The sequence below is a fragment of the Helianthus annuus genome, chromosome 3 (genome assembly GCF_002127325.2).
Source record: "Helianthus annuus cultivar XRQ/B chromosome 3, HanXRQr2.0-SUNRISE, whole genome shotgun sequence".
NCBI lineage: Eukaryota > Viridiplantae > Streptophyta > Magnoliopsida > Asterales > Asteraceae > Helianthus > Helianthus annuus.
The window spans coordinates 152,164,240-152,185,607 of NC_035435.2; the positions used below are offsets into that span (position 1 = coordinate 152,164,240).

General features: G+C 37.1%; 2 protein-coding genes across 3 annotated transcripts; one reads left to right on the plus strand and one right to left on the minus strand.

Annotated features, from left to right (window-relative positions):
- The first annotated feature begins 5,481 nt into the window (after positions 1-5,481).
- On the plus strand, positions 5,482-10,527 carry LOC110930069 (tyrosine-protein kinase receptor TYRO3). The gene is made up of 5 exons (XM_022173294.2): positions 5,482-6,704; positions 7,200-7,312; positions 7,420-7,750; positions 8,962-9,065; positions 9,837-10,527. The coding sequence occupies exons 1-5, from the start codon at positions 5,652-5,654 to the stop codon at positions 10,273-10,275; spliced, it is 2,040 nt and encodes a 679-aa protein (XP_022028986.1). The 5' UTR covers positions 5,482-5,651; the 3' UTR covers positions 10,276-10,527.
- A 2,165-nt stretch (positions 10,528-12,692) lies between these two features.
- On the minus strand, positions 12,693-19,793 carry LOC110930067 (protein RRC1). Of its 2 annotated transcripts, XM_022173293.2 has the most exons (19): positions 19,644-19,793; positions 18,665-18,801; positions 18,463-18,592; positions 18,253-18,295; positions 17,255-17,312; positions 16,984-17,136; positions 16,767-16,883; positions 16,509-16,674; positions 16,172-16,284; positions 16,018-16,089; positions 15,710-15,931; positions 15,290-15,348; positions 15,067-15,148; positions 14,820-14,957; positions 14,516-14,740; positions 13,674-14,404; positions 13,422-13,585; positions 13,108-13,352; positions 12,693-12,934 (listed from the first exon to the last, which is right to left on the minus strand). In XM_022173293.2, exons 2-18 carry the CDS (start codon positions 18,737-18,739, stop codon positions 13,141-13,143), a joined length of 2,760 nt encoding a protein of 919 aa, XP_022028985.1. In that variant the 5' UTR covers positions 18,740-18,801; positions 19,644-19,793; the 3' UTR covers positions 12,693-12,934; positions 13,108-13,140. The 2 variants fall into 2 exon arrangements, with proteins under 2 accessions (XP_022028985.1, XP_035843490.1); XM_035987597.1 differs by lacking the exon at positions 18,253-18,295 and having other exon boundaries at positions 19,644-19,718.
- Between the last annotated feature and the right edge of the window lie 1,575 nt (positions 19,794-21,368).

A 21,368-nucleotide genomic window follows, 5' to 3' on the forward strand; every position in this document is an offset into this window, starting at 1 on the left:
AAACTTTTTATTATTTAGTACAGATATAAAATTAGATTTATTATAGATATAACTTTTTATTATTAGATATATAAAATTAGATTTATTCAATTCGTACAACACGCCGGTTTTTTAGGGATATATATTTTTTATTATTTAGTACAGAAAATTACATTTATTCAAACCGTGTAATGCGCATATTTTAAAGATGTAATTTTTTATTATTTGGTATATAAAATTACATTTATTCAACCCGTGTTATAAATGAGGTTTTTTAAAGATGTATTATTTTATTATTTGGTAAACAATTGTACATTTATTCAACCTATGCAATACACGTGGTTTTAAAGATATAACTTTTTTATTTGGTATATACAGTTACATTTATTCAACCCGTACAATATGGTTCTTATAGATATAAATTTCTATTATTTAATATATAAAATTATATTTATCCAACCTGTATAATAAATGAGGTTTTTAAAGATATATTTTTTTATTATTTAGTATATAAAATTTATTTATTCAATCATGTGTAATACACGGGGTTATAACCTAGTATAATATAATATAATCTATATATATCTATATATAATAAAAAACAAAGTGAAATAGTGATCTATTATTATTAAATTAGAATTAGAATTAGATTAGAATTATTTAAAATTAGAATGGAATGAATAGTAACATCATTAAGAGATGAGCAAATGGTATTGGTATAGGTACTGATCTCAAATTTATTAAACCGGTGTATTTTCGGTACCAGTTCTACACAGGTATTCACCGGTTTTTACCTTCAAATACCAGTGTCGTACCAGTATACTAGGTATATTCGGTACCGGTACCCACTTTTGGGGATTTCGGTAACGGTATTTTCGGTACCGGTTAGTACCGAGCTCATCAAATCCTGTAGCAACGCAGTAATGCAAGTAATTGCACCGTTTAGATTTACTTTTCATACACACAGTAAGTAAACTGTATTTCGTTTGAATGAGGTTTATATACACAACAACTTATTTTGCTTTCTTTTTTGTCTTTTTCTGTAATGAATGAATTGTAGTATGTAAAATTAACTTGGATATTTAGAATATTGATGAGCAAATCGTATCAAATCCTGTAAACGAACCGGTATCGTATCGGTACCAAATTTACTATACCAAATCATTTTCGGTACCAATTTGGTACCCACCTTTTGCCATTTTCAGAATCGTTACTTTCGGTTCGACACCGGTCTAGCACCATACCTGTATTTATTGATTTTTACCTTCAAATACCATACCGTATTGTACCGAGCATTTTCGGTGCCGGTACCTAATTTCGATGATTTTCCGGATCGGTACTTTTGCTGCCGTTACCGGTATCGAGCTCATCCATATTTTAAAGTGTTAGTACTGTAATAACTGAACTGAAAACAACCGAATTTCCAACGTGTAGGACGTGTGGGTCCTATTATTATATATTAGGTTATTTAAAATCGTTTTTTTATGACGGAGTGACTATCCTTACCACGTCATTTTATTTATGTTTTGATATTTGGTATCTGTTTGCCGTTGCTGACACGCCTTTTGTAGTCATTGGGTCCCGCCGCAACGCGCGGGCCGGAAAATAACTAGTTATAATAATAACACAAGTTCGACAATCTATAGTTGATGTAGTGAAATCTAGTTGAAGAAGGTCAACCACAAGGTGAGTTACACCTTGATGTTAAACATCCGTCTTCGTAAACTTAAGCTAAAAGTGGTGAAAAATCCGACTGAATTGAGTCGGTTCTTGCTATTTTGGGCTTGGACCTATAAGAAAGTAGGGAAACTTTATAAGTGGGTATTTGGGATTCCTTCTCAAAAAGAACTTCTCAACTCACAAAATCCTCCAAAATAAGCTAACCTAAACACTCAAAAAACAACTTATTAATTTTTATAAGTCAATAAGTCATAAGTTGCTCCAAAATAAGCTAACCCAAACACCCCCAAAATAAGAACCAAGTATATCATTTATTTCAGTAAAGTCACTTAAATTTTTCTGTAAAGTCACACCAAGGGGCAAGGAAAGTAATATGATTAGGGAAAAGAGAAATAGACCACTAATTCATTAGGTTGCCATCCCTAAGGGACGTGTGAGGTTAAGCCTAACGAGCTAAATATGTGTGACCCAGTTAGCACGACCCTAATTAGTAGCCACCTCAATGACTTTATATTAGTTGCCATTAGTTCTTCCGTATTTTAGTATGAATTTTATACGCTCACATAATTGTTGTATAGATTATGAGTGGCAAAGAGGGTGAGTCATGAATGGTTAAAATTAGTTCGGCAAAGAGGGTGAGTCATGAATGGTTAAAATTAGTTCATATCAAAACATGACTTAATATAAAATAGGTCAAAGGGTTTGGGTCAAAACGGGCCTGGCCACAACAGTTCACCTGATATATTTGTTTTTTGTTTAGACAAAAAGTTGTATTAGAGACTTAAACGAACCTAAATTTAACCGTTTGGGTCATATTGCCAGGTATAAATTATATATCATATGGCTGTGTGCTCGAACGATCCGTGGTGTTTACAAGGAATCATGAACGGTGCTCGATTTTGTTGATAATCTAACGTTTACAAAGAGTTATATCATGTTGGCAAGTGCAACATAAACCCCTGATCAATTGATTTTGGATCTTTAGGATGTAAGGGGTGCACCCCTCAAGAGTTGGGAGGAAAATTTCACCCATTCAATCATAATATGTCATGTCATTTTCCCTCTCATTCTTCCCTCTTGCCCAAAAGTCATAAGGGGTGGTTTCCTCAAAACCATTAAAAAAGGCATGATTGGTTCAATGCTAGTGGGCTCCACCTTTGTCATGTCATAATATGTCATGTCATTTCCCCTCCCTTCCCCGCATGCGGCGTACAGTTCCCAATTTAGAAGCTTGCCGCGCAACATAAAATGGTGGCAGCGGTGTTCCCCTTGGGACGTTCGAAGACGCGTTGGTTTAAATATTTTGTCAGTTCCATTGTCAAATGTAAAGTGACTACGTCCAAAAGGTGCGTATGTTGGACTAATTTATCAATTCAACCATTTGGTAGTTTAATACGGTATGTGGTTTTGATGAAACGACGTGATGGATGGCTGGTACGTTAAGTTGCAAATTGTATTATATAGTAATAGTAATAATAGTAATTTTATGTTCTTAACGAATTAAAACCAAAGGATGAGCTTTTCCAATGGGTTTTGGAGAATTTTTAATGGGCTTTTAATTATAACAAGCCTACTAGAACTCTTTTCTACCAAGATTTAGGGCTGTAAACGAACCGAACGTTCAGCGAACAGTTTGTGAACCGTTTGGCGGGAAGTTCAAGAAATTTCGTTCGATTAGTTAAATGAACGCACATGAACAGAGGTCTTGTTCGTTCGATTGTGTTCGTGAACGTTTGGTAAGGTGTTCGTGAACATGAACATGTTCATGAACATTCGTTAATTTGCCTACGTTTATGTTTGTATGTTTGTGTTTTAATTAAAGAACTTTGTACTTTCTATATTATTAAAATTTTATTTATTTTATTACCCTAACAATTAAACTAGGAAACCCACTTTCACCTTGTTTATGTATCATTTCCCTTTCATTTTTCATTATTTACATCGGCGAATACAATCGACATCCGTTCCACAATAAGGGATTCAAGTTCGAGTGCTACTCTCTGGGCCATCTATCTTAATCCTTTGTCGCGTTCGCCAAATTTATTTGTGTTTATTTGTGTTCGTGAACCGTTCGTGAACACGCTCATTTCCTTAATGAACGAACACGGACATAAAATTTCGTTCGGTAAGTGTTCATGAACCGTTCGTGAACACATTTATTTCCTTAACGAACGAACATGAACAATGCCTTGTTCGTGTCCGTTCGGTTCGTTTACAGCCCTACCAAGATTAATAGCCCAAGTTTATAAAAATAAAAACCCACTAGCTAGTTTATAAAAACCATTTTTATAAAAGCCAAAACACATAAAAACGCACATTCTTTCGCAATTAGGAGAAACAATTAAAAATTAATTCATGTAGTCAAATAACACATAATTTCACACAATCATATTAATATTTATATGTTCGGGATATTATTTTCATGTTTCACCAACATTCAGGTCAGGCTCGTATACGGTTCGGTAATTCGGTTAATTCGCCTATGTGAGTGTTTGTGTACTACTAACTGACACACTTAATCAACCCTAATCAAGTGTAATGCAATAATGAATGTTCATGTTAATGTTAAAGATAACGGAGTTGTGCTAATGGAGTTAACCTGAAAATTCTCGGTTGTCACATTAATTACAAAACGAGCTGGCTTAGCTCGGCTTAAAAACAAAACGAGCCATTTTCGAATAAGCTACGAGCTTTTTAAACACCCATAGTTTTGAGCCATTGATCTCCCTCAATGGTTGACCTTATCGCCTACTAGATCCAAACACCACCGGGTATATAATGCCTCTTTGGTTGATGCATAAAGTATGAAACTTTCTGCTTTTTTCCATTTGTTTTCGTTTGTATCTATCCTTTCTAGTTAGCGTCCCAAAGCAGTTAATGCATAAAGTCAACTAAAGTGACCTGAAAACCACCCTCAGATGTTTTTTTCAAGTTAAAAATGTACGTTCAGAAGGCTGACTTTGTGCATGTTTGGCTTTTCTTATTTTGCCTCAAAGTCCTTATTTTGCCTCAAAAGTCCTTATTTTGAGTGTTTGGCTTTCTATTTTTAGGACAAAAGTCCTTTTTCTCAGGCAAAAAGTCATGTTTTTGTGACTTTAGGCCAACTATCAGGTGGATTAAATTAATTATCAAGGATAGGATTGCTTGTTAAAGTGGATGTCCTTTCTAACTAACCAAGAGTCTCGAATTTCACGGGGGGTACGAACTTTTAAAGCCTGAGGTCACTAAAAACACCCCACGTATGTAACTGTTTAAACAATAACAATTGGGGAATTATACATCTCTTTACGTTTAGAAGAAAACTCCATGAGTATGACCTTCTAGTAACTTTCCATTGATAATATAAATTAATGGTTGGTATATGCCATAATGATCCGTAAGTTTAGGTTATTTTTGTCACTTCAGACTAAAAATAAAATTTTTTGTATTTGGGTCATTAAGGTTTTGTTTTTGTTGTCATTTTCATCAAATCGACAAACTGGGTTAGAGTTTTCTGTTAACTTCTCTTTTTTTGTCGTTTTCCTCATTTAATTAAAAATATATAATGGTATAAAATGATGATTATACCCTTAATTTAAATGAGGAAACCGATAAAAAGAGGAGAAGTTAATAGAAAATTCTTACCCAGTTTGCCAATTGGATAAAAATGACAACAAAATTGAAACCTCAGGGGCCCAGATACAAAAGATTTCATTTTTAGACTGAAGTGGCAAAAGTGACCTAAACTTAAACTTAGGGACCATTTTGGTATTTTATTCTATATGTTATTGTGTAAGATATTACCAGTTGCAGTCCTTTGTATGCCTATATAATGGCATTTCTTTTCTTTGAATTTTCATCAAATCATACACCCATCTTTTGTGTACTGAAATTGTCCTTCTCTGCTCTATTTCTCTAAACCGTCTTTCATTAGACAGATAAAGAGAACACCTTTATTGTTGGTTAAGTCTTTTCCAACGCCATATTAGGTGTTATTATTTGACCAACAAATAATGGAGTCTTTCGTTAATGAGTTCAAACATCTTAAAATCCAGTTTGAAGATATAATTCGTGCCACCAACACCTTTGATGACCTTCAAATCATCGGGCGTGGTGGTTTTGGCAAGGTGTACAGTGGACAACTGTCTCATTTTAAGGGGCGTAGCATGGTTGCTATCAAGCGTCTTGATCGAATATATGGCCAAGGTGACGTAGAGTTCTGGAAGGAGATCACGATACTAAACCGTTTCAAGCATGAAAATCTCATCACTCTCCTTGGATTCTGTAACGAGGGTGATCAAATGATCCTTGTATACGAGCACGCATCTAAAGAAAGCCTTGACCGTCATTTAAGTTCCACTAATTTCACGTGGAGACAACGACTCAAGACATGCATTGGTGCTGCAAGGGGATTAAGTTTCCTACATGATGCACCGGCGGGCACTAACGAAAGAATTATCCACCGAGATATAAAGAGTGCCAACATCCTACTCGATGCAAATTGGAATGCGAAAGTTTCTGACATGGGACTGTCAAAGATAGCACCTGCTAATCAGCAGCGCACGGGGCTTGTCACCGACCGTGCTGGGACCATTGGGTATTGTGATCCATCGTATATGGAGACTTACTGCCTAACGAAAGAGTCGGACGTTTACTCTTTTGGCGTGGTATTATTCGAAGTGTTATGCGGAAGATTATGCTTTAAATACAGCAACGGTCAAACTCAGGTTTTCGTGCCTACGTGGAAAAAAAGTTACGAACAGAATAACCTACAACAGATTATATTCGATTATCTGAAGCAACAGATAGATCCAACATCATTGAAAACATATGCGGACATCGCATTTAAATGTCTGCAGAAATCTCCGAAAAAACGGCCAACGATGCCAGATGTCGTGAAAGAACTTGAGACTGCTCTCGAATATCAGGAGCTTTATGAAGGAGTGAAACTGACAGAGGACTTCAAAAGGATGCTTCCGACTGCTGCAGATAATCTGAACTACGGATCCGAAAGTGAACTGAAGATGCTTCTCCTTAAAGGGATCCTCACTAACAATGGCAATACGGTAAACCTGAACTACTATCACAGTTTCTCGTTTTCCCAATCCCCATCACTACCAGCAACACTAAAATCCATCCATCAGAGATGTCTTTAAAATAAAACACTTAACGCCCATGGCTTTATAGCCTAGTGGCATCTTGGTGGTGGGATAAGACTTTGGGACCAATAGGTCCTGGGTTCGATTCCCACAAGGGGGTTTTTCCCATATTTATTGGGTTTCCTCCTGAATTGGTGGTTATGCCTAGTGGAGATGGATATGATCGGGTGGTTCTGTTGGTGGCACGATGATACTACAGTAGTCCGTCAGTGATCCAAATTTGCCGTTCAAAAAAAAAATAAATAAATAAATAAAAATAAAACACTTAACTTCCTCTACTTTTAATATCTTGACATTATAACTTGAAAAACAAAAAAAAATCTTGATCCCTCAAATATCTGCTCTCTTTAGTGAATGCATTTTAAATGATCAGCAAACTAAGTTGAACTAGTTTAATGACAGTGGTTATCGTGTAATAAGAACGGAGATCACTGTGAAACGCTATCTATAGCAGCATGTTTAACTTCAACTTCAAGAGAATCTCATTATATAAACTTGCCTATATATACCGAAAGGTGATATTTCCTCCTACTCCTTTTGTTCTCTTTCTCTGATGGAAATAAACTATATTAATTCTGAAAGTATACCGTAATATATCTATCTTTGCCACTTCTTTTTGCAGATTTACAGCGGGCTGCTATGAACCACGTGGAGCAGAATTCAAAACACATGTCAAAACTCAATTCTTGTCACCAAAAATCACATACACTGTAAACCTTGTGTTCAAAAGGATGAATAGTGAAGAACAGTATATAGGGCTCGAATACAAGTTAGAAGGGGAGAAAGAAAAGTCTTATTCGTTCGTATCAGATAAGAGAGAAGGTGGATGGTTGACGGTCGAACTGTATCAGCTTAGTACCGACCAGGGAGCCGTTGATCTAAAAATTGTGTTTTACACTAAGCACTGTGATAATTTACTAATAGAAGGCATCGAGTTTCAGCCCCTGGAGAAAGTAAGCTAATTACCAACACCAGTTTATTCCATAGTTATTAAAGGCGCTAGGCGCACTCAAGGCGCATAGGTCTTTCATGCGGCCTAGGCGCAAAGCGCAAAAAAAGCGAGGGCCGCAAAAAAATAAAACGCATAATGAAAAAAATTTAAAATATATTATGTACTAGAAAAAGAATACTATTCTTTAAATAAAATAACCAAAATCTATTATATAACACTTTATATCATCTATTTAGTACAAAAGTTTTAAAATATTAGTGTATTAGTGTATAAAAGTAGTTTTCCTTAGATAAAAGAAGAAATCTGTCTATTTAGTACAAAAGTTTTAAAATATTAGTGTATAAAAGTAGTTTTCCTTAGATAAAAGAAGAAATCTGGCTAGAATTTTGTCGGAATTTAGAGAATTTGGCTGGAAACTCTCCGGAATCTAGGAATCTCGCCGGAATGGGCGCCTAAACCATCACCTGGAAAATTAAAGCGCAATTTCTTCCACTTAAAGCGCAACTGACTTGCCTCGCCTGAAAAATGAGTCTAGGCGCAAGAGGCGATGACTTTTAACAACTATGGTTTATTCATTTACGTTATTTTCTCTGCGATGTTTATAGCTTTTCTAACATTCATATATAAAAAAACAAGTATATTATCGATGTAAGAGAACTCATACACGGCTTGTTGACTATATCTTTAAACATGGGTTAAAAACATAGAACCCTAATCATGTTTATTCAATCATAATCTAAATATAGATACCAAGATAGAGATACTTACTTGTAGGGATGATTATCTTTGAGAATAAAGATAAAGCCATGATTCCCGTTATGGTACCTTGTGTTGATGGATCACACTAGAGAGAATTTTGTGTTGGTGTTCTACATCAAGTTGTTCATCTCTTATGATCAATATATATTTAACATCAATGAATGATGATCATGAATAGTGATCGGTTATGAAAACTCTTTACATTCTCTATTAAAGGTAGCTAAAGGGAAATCATAATTGCCCCTTAAACTAATCAATAATTACAATTACTACTATCAAGTAATTGTCGGGGACTAGTTATGTCATATTGGTAATGTTACCAAATGATCCGTAAGGCCACATTAACGGGTTATTTCTAACACGGCTTACTTCTCGGTAGATCGAGAACATCATTTTAGAGAATACCTTATTCTATCCTTGGTCAAAGTCTTAACCCGGTTATGTGTTTTATAGGTAGACACAGAGACACGTCCAGCTGAAGATGGGAGGCAATGTCTTATGCTGCCAGCAAAAGTGGTTTTGGATGAAAACGAATGGAACTGGGTCTTTGATCCAAGGTTCTTTTATTATTTCCCAGCCTCTTTTCTTTGTAGATGTGTATGTGTTACAAGAAAACCATGTGCGAATATTTTTGAGTACCAGACACCTATGGTCAAGTTTTTAAACTAAGGTTTTCTTGACCAGTGACAGACTCCATAAGGGTGTTAGGAGTGGTAGCGGCAAAGGGTGTGGCAAACGGTTTTGCCGCGCGGCAAACACCGCCGCCAACCCTTTGCCGAGGCGGTGAAGGGTGTGGTGCGGGGAGGGGAAGCCGACGCGGGGAAGATGATTGAGAGAGAGAGGGGGTATTGTGGGGTGGGGTCCATTCCTATCTCAACCAATCACACCTTTTTCCTTTTTTTAAAAAAAATAGTTTACTACTTCACCAAGTGTTTAAACCATTGCCAACACTTTTCACCAAAGTTTAAACACTTTTCACTGATTGACATGGCGCACTCTAATTGGTTGATTTTTTAGTTTGCCACTCTCAAGTGTTTAACCACTCCTAACACCCTAATCCACTCGAGTTTGAATGCTTTCATTGTCCATATATATGAATCATCCAACTGTTCTATATCTCCCTGTCAAAGAGAAAAGGTCAAACAGAACCTTCACTTTTTATATATATTAAAAAAGTGAGCATGCCTTCATGTTAAAAATCAAAATGTAGCACATACATGATATGGATTCCAGCACGTGGAACGTACACTTTGCATTTAAAATCCTATTGGGTATATATATGATGTCAAATTCTAACATTTTATTACATGCAATATGTTGTTTTACAGATTTGGACAAGTGGCTGATTGTATTGCAAAAAAAATTGGTATTAACTGCGAATTCAGTTCCGAAAAGCTGTCACCTCAGACAACATACGCAGCTTACCTTGTCTACAGATTACCTCATAATTATAAAGATATCAACCCTCCTGTGCAAGTGGTTGATAAAAACTCAGGTTCAGGCGAAGAATACAATATCTTTTTACGTACTCCACAAACCCCAGTTATCAGAGGGAATGATAAGATCAAAGGAGCCTACAACCCATCGATTAGACCCATGATAAAAGGCCTACCGAAGAACAGGAGTGATGGTTGGATGGAAGTACAAGTACATGAATTTATAACACCTGCTAGCATACGCATGATTACCACGCGTCTTCAACTCTCCAGTTACGACATGTCGCTTGCAGGGATTACTGTGCAAGGCCTTGAGTTCAGACCCATATAGCTTCTCTTCTGGGAAGTGTTGGTTAACGTATGACTTGGTTAAGAGCTGACCGAGTAACATGCAGAAGGTGTGGAAGTGTTCGCTCACCAATGTGGAAATTGTGGAGGCCCAAACAGTTTTATTACGTTGGTATTATTATGTTTTGTCTTATAATAAGCATTTCGCAGTAGCATGTTTCTTAATTTTCAGTTTCTTTCTTGTATTTGGTACGTGTGAAAGTTTGAGCAATATATAACCAGAAAATCGCCCCAACCTGAGTGTTCATTTGTTCTTGTTTCTTCTCTGATTATCCAACACTTGGTATCAGAGCGTTCACGGTTCGTTATGTGCCCAAATACACCTGGTTCAATACCATGTCTATGGCTACAACATAGGTTGTCTCAGTTCCATTTCATTATCAGTTGCTAACAGCCACCAATTACACCTAATAGGCAATTCCAGAAGACGTTTTATTGCAGGTTTGCAAAGAATAAAATGGCTAAGAACATCTACGATTACTGAAGACAATATACTTGGGGGGTGGCAAGGTGCAAAAGTCTCACACTCAAGAGTGAGTTCGAGGCACTCCGGATGGACGGGAACTCGGGGAGTCCATAGTATGCAGGAAAGTTATCAGGAATGGTCGACGGCTTTGAAGCAAGCTAGAAGGCAGTGTGTTGGTTCGTAAACTGCTCGACACGGTTCCAAACAACGACCTTCAATTAATGGCCTCCATAGAGCAATATTCTGACATAGATGGTATGTCGTTTGATGAGACATTTGGCAGATAAGGCGTATGAGGATCGACTAAAACTGCAACAGGAAAACTAGGTGACGAGAGGGTATGTTATTCACCAGGTCCGATGGTTGATCTGATCAAAGAACACCAGGAAGGAATCATTCAACAAGGGGTCGTGGACGAGGGTCGTTTGGTGAAAAGGAGGGCTCAATGAGTCAATGGGTCAAGAGGTAGAAGCTCAAACCAAGGAAGAGGTGGACACTGGGTGGTGGTTCACATTAAGAGTCCAAAACACACCAACCAAAAGCTTAGAGACAAAAAAATAGATATAGTGCTTCAAATGTGATCAACTTGGGTGCTATGCTTTGGAGTGAGAAGCCAGGTGAAGAAGCTAATTTAACACAAGAAGAGCAGCCATCTCTACTTTTGACTGTTTGTAAAGAGGAGACACAACGGTGTAGTCGAATAAAGATAAGCTATTTACACGTCGACATTAATAAAAAACGAAGGAAAGCGGGATACTTGGTAACTGGACAATGGGGTCAAAAATCATATGACTGGTCTCAGAGTTATTAGCTGAATTGGACGAAAACGTGGGGAGTCGAGTGTGTTTTGATGACGGGTCAAGCGTCCAAACCAAAGGGTAAGGCACAATCTTATTTGAATGCAAAAATGGTGACCAATTCATGATACGAGAGGTGCACTTCATTCTATCTTTACATGGTAATGTAACATCCGACCTCTTGTACCACCAATACTATCAGTTTTGCCGGCGAGAAACTCACAAGGTTGTTTTGGGTTACCCAGGTAAAGACTTTCCAAGAGGTCATTCATTCTATATTACTCCCATCTAAGCACGTTTAACCGTGGAGCTTTCATATGATCCGCAACCAATACGTCTAAAACGCGTTGGTGATATTTGAGGCGAGACATTCCTTATTACATTCCTTATTGCTCAGTATCTCGCCTTTGGATAGAACAGAAACACCCCCCCCCCCCCCCAGGACTCCAGTGAGATTAGCCCTACTATCGTAAACAAAACAGAACAAGAATATGAGTGACTTTGATGCCATTTGTAACATATGGCCTCTCATACTGCTAATATTGTCTGCTTTGCCCACAAAGCGCTCACAAAATTGTTTTTGGTTGCCTGGGTGAAAACTTTCAGGAGGTCACATATCCTAGTACTATATTATCCCACCTAAGCATGCTTAACGGTGGAGTCTTTATATGCTCCCCAACCAATATTCAGTATCTCTCTAGTGAACAGAACAAAACGATTTGAGATTTGCCTAAGATGTTACAAATAGCATCACAATACTAGGGTAAATGACAGGAGGCTATAGTGATGCGTCATGAGAAATCTGCCTAAGATGTTACATATAGCATCATAATACAGGTAAATGACAGGAGGCTATAGTGATTCGTCATGAGAAGTCTTCGTCTAGATCTAATTGTAGAACCAAAAAATTTGTTGTTTTTATCGTTTATGACTAGATTACATTTTGAAGCCGATTGATTAGAATAATTCTATTTCTACTATCAGGGATACCATATTTAAATCTTCAATAATTATCTACACAGGCCGATTAATTATCAACTCTATTTAAAACACCTGCCAACCTTCATTATTCAATCATTCAGAAATCTTGGTTAGCTATCAACTACTTTGACTAGGGCATTTATAAATCGAAACATAGATGTGATGCAAAATATTTTCTCGTACGCACAACAAACCAATCAGATTCATTACAGGATGCAAAAGATAATGTTTCCATGTCGTTTACAGCATATATGATCCATAAACCATACCAAAATTCCATACTATCTCCCACATATAAGATGCCAGAATGTCCACCACCTATGCGAAATTGCCGTTTCGGCTATCATCATCATCATCCACATGATGCTGCTGTTTGCAGAAGGTAAACCATTAAAAACCTGCAATTTTATCCAACATTATACAACATAAGAACAAAGAAAGAGATTAAATTATGGATAAAACTAGAGGTGGTAATTTCAACCAACATACTTCGGAATGGGTTGATATTGGTAATGTTTATAATCTAAATCTAATGACTAATGAGTCATTACGAAAGAAAATATTAGCTTACTCAGTTGATCAGACATAAGAGTTCCAGCTGCCTTCATCTTCTCCTGGTGTCCCTGTCCCTGTCTCTACGTCTATCTCTATCATGGTCTCTTTCAGTTTGTTGATCATAACTTCTACCCTTCTCCCGGTCTCTACTTGATGATTTCCTCGGTGGGCTTTCACTGTCATGATGACTTCTGTGACGCTTTCTAGAAGATTCACGTGAATCCTCTCTTTTCTCCCTTCTCTCTGAAGATGACGTCCCTTCTGCGTAATTATATATAGACGCATATCATGAATATAGTCAACAACTCACAAAAAAAATTGGTAACTTACTCTTGTTTGATGTATCTTCACTGGCATTCGTTAAGCCATATTTATACTGCAACTGTTTCTGGTGTGCCGCAACTTTCTTTTCGATTTCCTCTTTCTTTATTCCCCGCTCTTCCAGAGATTCACGATACTCTATCAAAGCCGCTTCAACCTGCCTCAACTTTTGTCTGCACACGTGGAACAGTCAATTAGCCAAACAACCATGTTATAAGTATATAACTAATACTTTCAGTTAAAAATAAGATATAAGCGTACCTCTTTTCTTCACTTAGCCCACTATCAGAACTTGTGAGAATGCGTGTTGGCTCCACTGCCTCTGCGTTACTAAAACCACCACCATCATTCTCACTTCCAGAAGACGAATACCCTAATGCAAGATTTTTAGTACTTTTTGGTTCATCGTCACTTTCATCGTCTTCCCGGGCCCACTTAGAGGCGGGCAACACAGAATCAGGTTTTGTTTTATTCGGGAAGGGTTTTAACTCAGGTTCTGGAATCGGAATCTTTGACAGAATATTCATATCATCCTCCACTTGGTGATTCCGTCCTGAAAACCCCACAGGTCCCGTATCAACGCCACTTTCTCGTGGATAACTCTGGGAATATTTCAAATTGTCGGTGAGTTCATAACCCCTTTGCTTTTCAGATTCTTCGAGATAAAGCAACCGTGCAACCATCATTTCTCTACCACCAACCAGAGATAACCCGTTATGGCGGCACCGCCGTTCCAGCTCAGCAAGAGGGAGACTCATCAGCTCTTTCGTGGCTGCACTTTTACCTATTGCCAATGCTGCATCTGGATTGGCCTTTCCAACATCTCCAGTCTCGTCATAATTAGTTTTGTCTTCGGTTTCAGTCGAAATTGAATGGAATGCGACAACACCGGAGTTACCCGATCTAAGAAAAGTTGAACGTAGCCCGTTTACATATGCATCCGAAAACAAGAACCAATCAGCCCACACTTGTAGAACTTTCAGAACTCGTTCCTGATATACAAGAGATAGTTTAGACATTAAAACGGGTCAAAACTGGTTCGACCCATGCGACAATAAACACAATCCAATCGACCCATTCATATGTAAATGGGTCAAAATTACCTTTAAGGCCTCAGCAGTAATTCTTCCTGTGACAGTCCTATACAAATCATTAAAGCTTTCAAGTATATCAGGCAGATTGGCTTCGAATTTGGTACGGTAAGCAGATGCATTCTTTACAGGAGCACTGCTATTGTGAAGAATGTCGGAAACAAGCATGAGTCTTGCGACTTTAGTGGGTATTGGTGTTTCCTTAAGAGTCAAAGACTCGGTCAACACTTCAACTATCTGTAGCAAATAGAACTGCTTCAGCAACAAGTGAACACTAAAACATATCATATTTTCGTAACTTTTAATGTCATAATACCTCTCCAGCAGCATCAGCATTATCTAATGCAAAACCCATTGCTTCCTTGATTTGAGTTCTTTCTAAAGTCAAGGCACGAAGCATGTCTTCAAATTCATCTCTTTGTGCATCGGTTAGTGTACGTTCAGGCTCCACACGCTGCCCAGTAGATGAATCAGATTAAAAACAATGCCATAGATAATTCAATGCAAATAGCTGAACTAGGCGTAACTGAAAGATATGCATCAACAAAATTACAAAACGGTACCCTGCTTCTCCCAGCAGCAAATGTGGCTCCAGTCTCCTCGTTTTCTGGGCTTTTGGCGGTTGGCAAAGCAGGTGGGACCCATCTACACAATCAAACAGTATAAAGTATCAGATATCATTAGTCTATGTCAAAGGATAAAGTATCGCATATCATTAATCGTGATTTCTAAGCAAAAAAAGAAATAAAAACAAAACATGTAGATTAACAACATATAAATGATTACCTCCCACTACCAGTTATCATGATGAAAGGTTCGGTTCGCCACCTATGCAAAGTATCACCCTGTATCCATGAGACCAACGATTATTCTTTTATTCAACCTACTTCAAATTCCAGAAACCATCACCTCCGACAAGTGTCATTACCCGTTATAATACTTACGATAATATAAGTTCTGGCTGTCATATACATAATTACATACATTAAGCATTAAGTATATATACATTTTTTTATCAAGGGTATTATATTCGAAGGTACAAGGTGAGTTCCAAATTTAGAAACTGAGTTCTGAATCAAGGTGAGTCCTAGATCAGATAACTACACTAACTAATGCATAGTTTTCGGTATAAGAAGTAAGTTTGCTGTGCAACCCTTAGTCATTAACAGCAAAGAGTACTTGAATCACGTGTGCAAGGGTGTATACCTGAGCAAAAGAATACAGCCTCCAAACATAGTAAGTATGCTCCTTAGAGCCAAGTTCAAACAAGAAACTGAAAAGAGGATTTCCACGAACCCTTTCCATTATAGCTTGCTCAAAAGCACAACCTCCATCAAGAACATAAAGAGCCATTGTATCAATTACTTTACGAAGGCGAACATCTTCAAGCAGAGTAACAGTTATATCAGGCACGTTGGGAGTAAGAACCTAATCACCAAGGTTGATACATTATTACATATATTGTAGTAATTGCAGTTTCTGCAAAGATAAGGTAGCATACAAGATTAACCTACCAGCTCAGAGTTCTGGCTTGGAACAGAAGTAACTGGAGGACCAGATGGACCCGACAATATCACAGTGGCACCCTGCATTCACAAACATCTAGTGTTTCACATACGTGTGCTAACAAAACATTATACATTATACAAATATAAATATATAACACACCTCTTTACTCCTGATGGCCATTTGTCCTGGAGGAGGTGCAGGGAGTGATTGAGAGGGGAGAGAAACAGATTTACCCCACCCAATATTCAGTTCATAATCATAAACCACCACACCTGCAACGTTATTAACTTTTAATTACCAATGATGCTAACAAAAGTATGTAGTTAAAATACGGCATAAAAGATTCAACTAAGTTTCTACTTTCTACAATTGGATTTTAAATGAGTCTTTGAAATTGTCGTTAGATCAACAAATACCCCGATAAGCATTACTGTACAAGTTTTCTCAGTTTTACCTTATTTGGAAGTTCAGATGCTAATAATGTTTAGAAGTTAACCTTGCATTTCATCTTTTGCAGCTTGTCCATCTGCACGGTTCATAAAAGCCACAAAGCCACAGTTTTTTTGGCGCTTGCGCTCCTCTTCTGTTCTTGGCCACATTATCTTCACACTAGCAATGGGCCCGAATCTTCCAAATGTCCTCAACAGAAAATTTTCATCTACCTAGAATGGGTTGACGAAGGAAACAAAAAGATCAAATTGCATAGTTGCAATACTTTACCAAATGAAGCACCGTGTTGGCATCACAATCTCACCTGTGGTGCCAGATTCCCGACGTAAAGATTGGTGGTCTGAGGATCTCCATCATCAAAAGACCCAAACTTTCCACTTGGATCAAATTCATCAGGCAACTCATCAAACCGACTAGATAACTGAAACAGCATTAAGAATTAAGATGCAAATATATGAGGTGTAACACGAACTATAAACTGATATATGAAAACGTCTAATTTATCAAGTAAAATATCGTACAGTTGAAGTAGCACTGGGACGCCCATCTGACCATTGTTCTCGCTCTTGGTTTCGCCTTTCTCGCATTTCTTGTTCATGTTTTAGTTCCTCCATGAAGAAATCTATATTCCTAGCCTTCCCTTTTCCTTTGTCCTTTGGTCTCTCTTCTTCTTTCTGTTAGTAGTACAAAATTGTTAAAGACGGGTACAAAAAAATCAAAATTACAAATGCAAGAGTCAACAAGGTAACTAAGTAACTAACAGCAAAAAAAATGTTTCATCTGTTCACTAACCTGTTTTTCTTCTTTACCCTTGGTTGCCATAGGAGGGGGTATGAAAGAAGGAACATATCTGCAGATGAAATATAATATCGCGTAATGCACAATACATGATCGCATGGTCTAGAGTCGAGACCACATTTACATATGCCTATTTCTCTATGCTTCAAAACACACAATATGATACTCCTGCCTATTCTTCTCACCAAAATACCTAATAAAATCCCACATCCCATCTAGCATGGTGATTAGTGATTACTAAAAAAAAAGTAAATCCATTATGATAACGTTACCACGTCCATACTTGGTCAATTGAACAAAATGAACCAACAAAACTGTTAAAAGGAGCGACCAACTGAGCTTCGGAATGCTTCATACGAAGACCAGAATTAAGACATGTCAACCCAAACACACATTAGGCTTGTCCTCCTAAAACAAGAAGAGTAGAATATATTTGCAACGGGGTTGTTTTTTGGCCAACCAAGAAGCTCAACTTTAGTTACTTCTCTAGCTATAAAAACATGCAGCCTGCATATTCTTGTAGCGGTTACTAAATCTTGATTTAAGATCGTTAATTGAAGAATGTGAAGAAAAGAAAACTACACGGTAAAGTCTAGCACAGGCCTGGAGTGGCTAAGCGTCAGTAGATCCGCCTATAACAACTTACATTGCAAAGTCATTTGAAGGATCTAGCCTTATATTCTTATTCTTGTATAAACATTTCAGCCCACGAAGATCCTATGAGGGAAGTACAACTAACGGTACAGAAAAAGGTGCAGGATATAAAAATGTGAACTTAGTAGCTTGATTTATATTCAAGATATTATTATACAACGAGCTTTAAATGGAATCAATTCAGGAACTACATATAACGAGCCTCCTAGCTTCTTAAAATATTCATCCTAAACAAAATGAGTAAAAGTCTTAATGACATCATCACCTTATAAGTTCTACATTCAGAATGCCTTATAATAAGAGCAGTGTAACATAGTTAATCAAAAGTATTTGTTTACCTACTCCCCTTCTTTGAACCAGATACATCTTTGGAATTTCCACCTGCGATTCGTGCATGAATAAAAGGCCCATTTGCTTATTAATGTGTTCATGGAAAATAAATCTTTCATTTATCCATACATGTGTGCAAAACAATATCACACTCAATAACTCTATACTAAAGAACATAACTGGAAAATGCATGCAAGGATCTGTTAACAGGAACTGACCTGTATCGGACTTCACTTTGTCATTGGGATTAACTGTTCCACCTCGAACAAAAGCCTTTAACCCCGAGTCATCCCCTTGAAAGGACTCCAAAAATTCAGCATACAGACGAGCTGTTTCATCCTCAGCCCTCTACATAGATACGTATTTAATGATCTGTTAATATTATTACTAAAGATTAACAGGTTCTTACAAAAATCTTACCTTTTTCTTTGCCTCTTCTTCCTCGCGGTGCTTTTGAAAAGGTGTCTTCTTCCGTGTAATTGAAAATGAACTCATCTTTCTGTCAGAACGCTTTTACGTGTTGCCCAAACAATCAAGATTTATAACACACCGTCAACCTGAAACAAACATATAATATGTAGACAGCAGTTATAAAAGAGCAGTGTAACATAGTTCATGACAGCTTCATAACCTCCTTTGATATGACATGAGTTTCATAATCATAGTTGTCGAAGACACACAGGGTGAGCCTTCTCAGCGCAAGGCGCTTAAAAAACAAGGGCTTTCCTAACCGAGGCGCATTGTATGAAATACAATCTTTAGAGGTTTTAGACATGTTTTAGGCTTGTTTAAGACTAGTTTAGGCTGTTCTACGTTGATTTCAGGTTTGTTTAGGGCTGGTAAAATGTTTTCAGACCCATTCAAACCTGTTCAGACGAATTAGGGACTGAAAATGGGGCTTTTAAAGCGAAGCGAGAAGGCTGCGCTGGGCCTGAAAAGTGCACCTAGGCGCGCGCCTGGGTGAGCGGTGAGCTTTGACAACAGAGGATTTATAACAATGTAAATTTATCTTTTATTTCAACCAGTTAAAAAAAAAACATTTCCATGAATGCAAAACAAAAGCTACACTCACACAAAACAATAAGCCTTATACACAACAATTTCACATCCTCTGTCATAAAATCAAACATTTCAAAATAACAAATTCATCAACCACATATCCTACAAACAAAATCCAAATCTGTGAAGTTAAATCAACATATTGCATCTGTAATCTTGTTATTATAAACGGAATCGATCCAAAGCTTCTATATTAATCGGGATGAACCGCCAAATAAACAGCAACAGGAGCAATAAAACGGAACCCTAATTTCAATTTTTGAACAGGTAATGTTATAATTTTAAGCACCGTTAACCTATATATGGAAGAGTTGTGGTTGGAAATAGAAAGAGAAGTTACCGTGATGTTCGATCGGAGAAGAAAAATGATTCAGGGAGTAATAATCCGGTCGCCGGTGGTGGATGTTTTGGGGTAGAAATCAGACAGCTGATGGGTGGACTTGTAGAAAAGAGCCCATACAGGCGATTCCAGAAGTTTTTATTGGGCCTGTGTGATTACGGTTCGGTGAAAAATGATTTTAGTTTTAGGTAAAAGGATAAGAATTTTCATAATATTATTAAACTCTTAGGGATGTTTGGCAACATCTGAATGGTTAAGTCCTGAACTAGTAAGAGGTCTGAACCATTAAGTGCTGAACCACTAATAGGTCTGAACCATTAAGAGCTTGTATAATGCTGAACCGTTAAGAGGCAAATGTCTGACTAATTCAGATTAGAGATCTTAACCATTCAGATGCAAATGTCTGAACCATTCAGACATTTGCTCGTAAAACAAACAGTCTTAACCATTAAGCGTTGAACCAGTAAGAGGTCTGAACCATTAAGAGTCTCATTAATAGGTAAACAAACAGCCCCTTATACTTTGTGATTAATATGGTACTAAACCAGGTCAATCGGGTCAAATTAACCCATTGTATTCCAACCAACGGAATCTGGATTTGTCGGGTTCACTTACGACACTTTGCCTACATGGCAAGCTGTGTGAAGTGCATGTTTATGTAATCACCAATCATTTTTGAGATGTCAACATTAATATTGTTATAAATTTGATACCAACAACTAACGTTACGATGTATAGATAAATGCAACCTCATACAAATCAGGTCATTCACTCTCTCAATTATTTTTTTTTATGATATTTCGATATTCATTCTTAGGATAGATGGTAGTCACAAAGAAAACTCTGGTCAAAGCTTCCTAGAAAAAAAACGACTGGCAATCAGCAACCAACTTACAACCCCATTTTGCACCACATTCACCAGAGCTTCGCCGAATCCTTTAAACTTGTGCCATAGTTCTGGCGTTTTGTCGTCGTCGGAGATGGTTGGTTCTGGTCGGAACAACCGGAAACCAGTTAGAATTCTCATCCAGTGCCATCTCTTTTACACATAACTTTATCTCTCTCTAGTGTTTGGAATAAATGAGAAAAAGAAGTGGTGGTGGCAGGTGGTGCTTGTGGGCGATGGAGGCAGGTGGTGCTTGTAGGTGGCGCTAGAAATCAGATGTAGAGAGAAAGGTGAGGGATAGATCAAAAAGTGAGTTTTGTATATATATATATATATATATATATATATATATATATATATATATATATATAGGGTAAGGATACTGTAAAAAGTGCTCAAAGTGTGAGAAGTGTAAGAAGTGTATTATAACACTATATATAATACTATATAACACCATGTAAACATCGTATAACAATATGTAACACCATATAATACCATATAACACTATGTAACACTATATATCATTATATAACAAATATAACACTATACATCTATCATAGACATGCTATCAGACAACCTATAGTGTTATATTTGTTATATAATGATATATAGTGTTACATAGTGTTATATGGTATTATATGGTGTTACATATTGTTATACGGTGTTTACATGGTGTTATATAGTATTATATATAGTGTTATAGTACACTTCTTACACTTCTCACACTTTGAGCACTTTTTACAGGATCCTCTACCTATATATATATAATTATATATATATAGTTAATTGTATTTAAAAGATAAAAATACTAATTTGCCTTTATGTTGGGTCCATGTGAT